The 6,368-nt window shown below is 37.5% G+C and overlaps 1 protein-coding gene across 1 annotated transcript; it reads right to left on the reverse strand.

Moving 5' to 3' along the window:
• Positions 1–5,250: 5,250 nt before the first annotated feature.
• On the reverse strand, positions 5,251–6,113 carry LOC105790881 (embryo-specific protein ATS3A). Its single transcript, XM_012618682.2, has 2 exons — positions 5,973–6,113; positions 5,251–5,865 (listed from the first exon to the last, which is right to left on the reverse strand). The coding sequence occupies exons 1-2, from the start codon at positions 6,069–6,071 to the stop codon at positions 5,380–5,382; spliced, it is 585 nt and encodes a 194-aa protein (XP_012474136.1). The 5' UTR covers positions 6,072–6,113; the 3' UTR covers positions 5,251–5,379.
• Between the last annotated feature and the right edge of the window lie 255 nt (positions 6,114–6,368).

The raw sequence follows: 6,368 nt of genomic DNA on the forward strand, positions 1-6,368 counted from the left end.
CATCCTCATTTCTGCCTCCATTACTTCTTTCCAACAACCCTCCTTTGTAGCCTCATCAAAGTTGGAAGGCTCAACAATGGTCATGTCACATCTTTTATAGATGTCTATAATAGTCCTAGTGCCTCTAACAGGTACATCATCATATCCATCCTCAATTTCAGCTTTATTCTCAACATGCTGCAAGTTAAGGTTTTGTTGGTCTTGCTCAGACAGACTTGCATTTGATCCATCCTATTTCTAACAGCTACCCTCATTGAATTTCACATCTCTGCCCACAAAAATCCTTTTAGTGGATAGATCAAAGACTTTATACCCTTTCTTTATGCTGTTATAGCCAACAAAGACTCCAGGCATGGACCTCTTTTCTAGTTTGGTCCTTTTTTCAGCTGGCACAAGTGTGTAGCATATGCAGCCAAACACCTTCAAGTGTGAGACAGTTGGCTTGTGTCTAAACCAAGCTTCAAATGATGTTTTTCCTTTGACTGTATTTGTTGGCAGTCTGTTGAGCAAATACATAGAGGTATTTACTGCCTCAACCCAAAAGATGTTGGCATTTTGCCTTCAAACAACAGGCACCTGGCCATATCAAGAACATTTTTGTTCTTTCTCTCACAAACACCATACTGCTGTGGTGTGTAGATGGTGGTTAGTTGATGCTGAATTCCAGCTTTATCACAAATCTACTGAAACTTTTGAGACACATATTCAGTCCTATTATCTGACCTCAATATCTTTAGCTTGCAACTTGCTTGATTCTCAGCCAATGCCTTAAACTTGCAGAAGACATCAGCCACATCTGACTTTTGTTTCAAGAAACTCACCCAACAAAATCTGGTGTAATCATCAATAAACAACACAAAATACCTGCTGCCATTCAAGGAGGAGGTCTTTATGGGTCCACAAATATCAGTATGGACCAGTTGGAGCCTCTCTTGAGCTCTCCAAGCTTTGTTAACAAGAAAAGATAGTCTGGTCTGCTTGCCAAGCTGATAGACCTCACATACATCATTCTTAGGCTCGATCTTGGACATGTCTTCAACTAGGCTCATCTTATGCAGTAAACCAAGTGACTTATAGTTCAAATTCTCCAACCTCTTGTGCCACAAACATGATTCATCAGTCAGAGCAGTATGTGCCTTTGCTTCCAACTGATTCACATCTAAAGTGAAGGATCTGTCATGCATAACTACTGTCACTAGTTCCTGACCAAAAAAAATCCTTGATCACATAAGTCTTTCCTTTAAAATAAGGGAGCAACCCTTCTCTAACAACTGACCAACACTAAGTAGATTCTGATCAATATCAGGTACAAAAAGAATTTTTGAAATGGTTTTGTTACCTGATTGAGTGCAGATCACAACCTTGCCTTTACCTTTGGCCTCAATGAACTCACCATTCCCAATTCTGACTTTGGACACAACACTGATGTCTAACTCCCTAAACATGCCTTTATTTGATGCCATGTGATGAGTGCAACCACTTTCAATCAACCAATTCTTTCTGAATTTGCCCGAGCTTGCAAAATAAGAAGTAGTAAAAAATGCTCCTCTTGAGCTTGAACATCCTCAGCAGCTTGAGCTTGATTCTGCTGCTGCGGCTGTGTTTTTGCCTTGTTCTTGCAAACTTTTTCAACGTGGTTGAGTTGTTTGCAACTTCTACATTAAATGTCAAGCCTGTACTAGTAATATTTTTCTAAGTGATTTGACTTTTTGCAGTGAGTGCATGGTGGAAACTTCCTTTTAGCAGCATCCTTCTTTCCTTTTTCTTTCTTTTCTGACCAAGGTTTTTTGCCCTTGTAGCTTGAGCTCTAACTTGAGCTTTCTTTGCTTCTGGCTTGAAAGGCTCCTTCAGAATGTTCTTTCATCCTGTTTGCCCTTCTCTGCTCTTGTGCATAGAGAGCATTTATCAGCTCTATCAAGGATATAGCTGATAGGTCCCTAGAGTCCTCCAAGGAAGAAATTTTTGACTCATACTTATTTGGAAGAGTTGTAATGACCTTTTCAACTATTCTTTTGTCACTGAACTCATCCCCAAGAAGCCTTATGTTTTTTACTGTAGTCATAATTCCGTCAGAATACTGCTTGATGGTTTCAAACTCCTTTATCTTCAGATTCTCGAAGTCTCTCCTTAGGTTGATCAATTGCTGCTGCCTGGTTTTGTCTGACCCTTGAAACTCTTCCTTGAGTCTGTCCCAGGCCTACTTTGGTGTGTCACAAGCCATTATTCTTGTGAAGATCACATCTGAAACTCCATTTTGAAGGCATGACATAGCCTTGTATTTTTTGGCACAGTCCTCATTGTGCTGCCTGATTTAAGCTATGGTTGGATTAGCTCTCAAAGGTGGTGACTCTATGTCAGCTTGAACAACACTCCACAGATCATGAGCCTGCAGATATGTTTTTATTTTCACAGCCCAAATGTTGTAGTTTTCACCAGCAAAGACAGGTGGTGGTGGTGGTGAGAAACTCATTCTTTTGTAGCAACTAAACAAACCAAAAAAAAAAGCTTCTGTTTCTTTTCTTTCAAGCACGAATCACTCAAAGATCAACACACAACAAAAGACCCTCAAAGATGCAAGGATCAAAACACCAAAAACTTGTGTTTGAAAGACGAAAAGCAGAAGCAAAACGGATGTTGGATGAGAGAAAAGTGTTGACTTATCTCATTACTTCAATTAGCAATATAATATAACATGTACATAAGTAGTTCAAATACATTGGAAGAAAACAAACTTAACTTGTGCTAGTATCCAAGCAGTAAAATCAGCTTAATGATAACCTAAAAAGCTACTAAATCAGCCAAGTACTTGACTAATCCTTAGCTAAACAAAAAAGTTACAATCAAACCAATAAAATTCACATGTTACAAAAGTTTAATAATCAAAATACATAATGGACATTAGCTTACTGCTGCATTCTTGTGGACATTTGCTTGTTGCTGCATTGTTGACAACTTTCAACAAGGTTTTGAAGGGGAGGCTTTTTTTTTTTTTGTTTAGCAAGCATATGAGTTTGATGTTTGAAGGTATAGGCTGATGAATCATATATGTTTGTTTAAACTCCTATTCAAATAGAAATTATAAAAAGAGTACTGAACATATTAGAACAGAGGGAGATAAGTTGAGATGGTATGCGTACTGCTTCTGATTTTTTGTTAATATTTTCTTAGTTTCTGATATTATTTTTTAAGGGGAGCTTGTTGACTATCCTTGTTGTTGGAATTTATATTTTTGCTTAATTATCTAACTAAGTTTTTTCAAGAGTCTCGATGCAAGAAAGTTGGGGTGGTTGTTGAGCATAAGGGTTAAAGATAAAAAAGGGTACACACAAAGCTAAATGCGTGCCTAATATTGAGTATTTTTTAAAATTTTATTTGCTTGATTACCAGGCTAATTTTATTTGGAGTAGCAGTCTATAAAGAAAAATTGAAGTGGTTGAGACAACATTAACGACTCTACTTTGAGATGAAAAGGAAAGTCATTCACCCTAATCTCTTTTGTCTCCTTATTCGACTTTTGCCCTTGTAATTGTCTTCTCCAACAAAGACTCTCAAAAACAAAATTTTTCCTCTCCATGGCTCGAGAGAAACACCCAGCAAAGGAGAAGGTTGGGACATGTTCGACCCCTATGAAAATTTCTAAAGAAAACACCATGGTAAAGAAAATTGTTGTACACTTTTTAACAAAAAAGGGGGAGAGTATGGTGAGCTGATTTGGAGGGTTTAAGTTGAATAGACTGATGCTTGTTGTTGCTTTGATGAACTAAACTAGCGTTTGCTGGTGCTTTAAAGCAATCTTGCATTGATGAATGCTTGATGATCTAAGCATGCTTTTTAATGATTGTACACTCTTTAAAGTGTCATTTCTTGAACATTCCGTCATGGTCAAAAGGGGAGAATGGTTTCTGGTGTGAAGGGGAGTTGATTTGGAAACTTGCTGCTAATGTGTTGCTGCTACTTTGCTTCTTTTATGACTACTTTATTATGTTGGTTCTCTGGATGATTGTTGGTAATCAGTTCTATTCCAGTTTTCTCCTTAGTGTATGATGATGACATGTTGATAGGGAGAGTATACACCATTTGCTTATGTTTTGTCAAAAAGCCAAAGGGAGAGATTGTTAGAGCCAAGATTATCCAACAATGTTTGTTCAGCTGCCTGATCAGTCAAAGACCTGGTTAACCAAGACACAAGTCAGTCTAGGCATATTTATATGTTGGCCTTTTTTACTTGGGCTTTATTGGTTGTTGTTTTAATAATCAATGAGCTTATTAGACGTTCTCATTCTAGTCGTTAGAGCTGAAATTGAAGTGGTGTGTATTTGTGATGGCTAAAGTTAAAGAGATTAATTTTACTTTATTTTAGATAATTATGGGAGATAATTCAAGAAGTTATAATCAGATTAAAATTGAGAGTTTTACTCTATCAAGACTACATGAAAAACATGTCGAATTTAGCCTATAAATAGATTGTTGTGCCGCACATTTGGAGGTAGCCTTTGGAGAGCTTTTAGTTGGTTTTTTGTTTATTCTTTTACTTGGTATTTTTCACTGTTGTGTTAGGCTTTGATTGGAGAGCTTATATTTGATATAAGTGATATTTTTAAGATAGTGATTTGTAACAATCGAGGTCGGTGTTGAGATTGTAATTACTTCTTTGTGTAAGGGTAGATTGGGCTTAAACCAATAGGTGATTCGGAAGATTGTTGAATAAGAATCATTCACGGAGCGAGACTCTGCAAAAAAAAAATATTTCCGAATTGAGTTAACAAATGACTACATGCAAAATCTCTCTTTACTTCTCTATTCTTTGTTTCTGTTTCACTGTCTGATTAATACTATGACTAAACACTATATTGAACAATCATCCTATGATTTTTCAAATATGTTTAGGTGAAGAGCATGCCACAACTGTTTCGCCACCAATTATTCACTTTATCATAGAGATTGAGGACCATCCACATAAGTCCGAGATGTCTTGGTGAGAGGATAACCATCGAACATGTCTTGTTTAGGGTGCGATTCCTTGGCAAAAGGGTGACTCCATATTATGGGTGAGCTCTCAGATCTTTTACTCTTGATTGGATGGAACTTGTTGCCTATTTATGTTGGGAAATTTGGATGATACGCAATGCTTGTTTACTGGAAAGTACTCGGAAGGATACAATTATTTCGACTTGGCTAAGAGCTCTCCACGACCAAAATCAAATGGAGAGCAGCAGGCCAACCCGAATAGCTAGTGACTTTGTTACACAATTATTATCATCATTATTGTTATTCATATTCAATTATTTCCAAGACTAGAAATTGCATAAATACAAGGGTGAGTAATCAAAACAACAAATCTTCCAATTAAATCCTAATTAAACCACAGCCAAAACTGATTCATGGCATCAATGTTTCAGCTGCTGCTGGTGTCTTCTTGAATACCTTCCTCTTATGCCTGATGCCAAAAGGAGTGATTTCTTTAGAGCACAAATCAGAGCCGTGCCAAACGTTCCGAGGCAGATATCTTCGGAAATAGAAACTTTTCGAGCTGAGACCAGACTCTTCCAATGCCTCAACCTGCGCAAAACCTGGACGCCAATCGTCGCTTCCCGATAGCTTTAGATACAAATAGCAAATTGGTGATTCCATGCATTGGCCTGTCACTTGAAACTCATCTACCAAGCAAGCCTGGAATGGTTTTCTGGGAATGTCGTCGAGGACAAGAGGCTGCAATGGATCCACTTGCCTTACATGCTTGGAGTTTAGATGGTGAACTATCATGTCATTAGATTTTTTATCACCAAATCTCAGGCTCACATGGTCTGATGTGTCCGCACCCTTTGTGCATGTGGTTTGTATTGTCACTGTGTAGCTGCAGTTTCTCTACGAAGTTTATTTCAGCATTACCTTAAGTAGGCTGTGTTATCCAACTCTTAGTAAATATCGTACTAAACTATAAATTGGAAAGCAATTTATGCAAAGTTCATTACCTTGATGTTTTGAGGGAGGTTTTCACCTCCTGCAATCAAAGCAAGTAAAAATATGCAACAAGCAATGATGAGTCCTCTGCGACTCCTTATGATCTCCATTGTTATTTCTCCCAAAGCTTAAAGACAAGACTTTAAGTTTTCATGAAGTGTTGTTGAAATCTATGGCTGGGGTTTTATAATGATGGGGTGGGTCATTCATTCTTTCCTTGGCATACTCAAAAAGTTAATATTCCCTCTCTGGTTGCTTTAGGAAATTGATGAACAAAGTTTACTTCACTTTCACTTATACCTATTTGATTTATCACGGATAATTTGCACTTTTGTTAGGGTGAGCAAAGCATATGATTGATGTCCTAATTAACGATAAGAAAGTGGTTGCCCGAGTATTATTAATTA

The sequence above is a fragment of the Gossypium raimondii genome, chromosome 7, assembly GCF_025698545.1.
Source record: "Gossypium raimondii isolate GPD5lz chromosome 7, ASM2569854v1, whole genome shotgun sequence".
NCBI classification, from domain to species: domain Eukaryota; kingdom Viridiplantae; phylum Streptophyta; class Magnoliopsida; order Malvales; family Malvaceae; genus Gossypium; species Gossypium raimondii.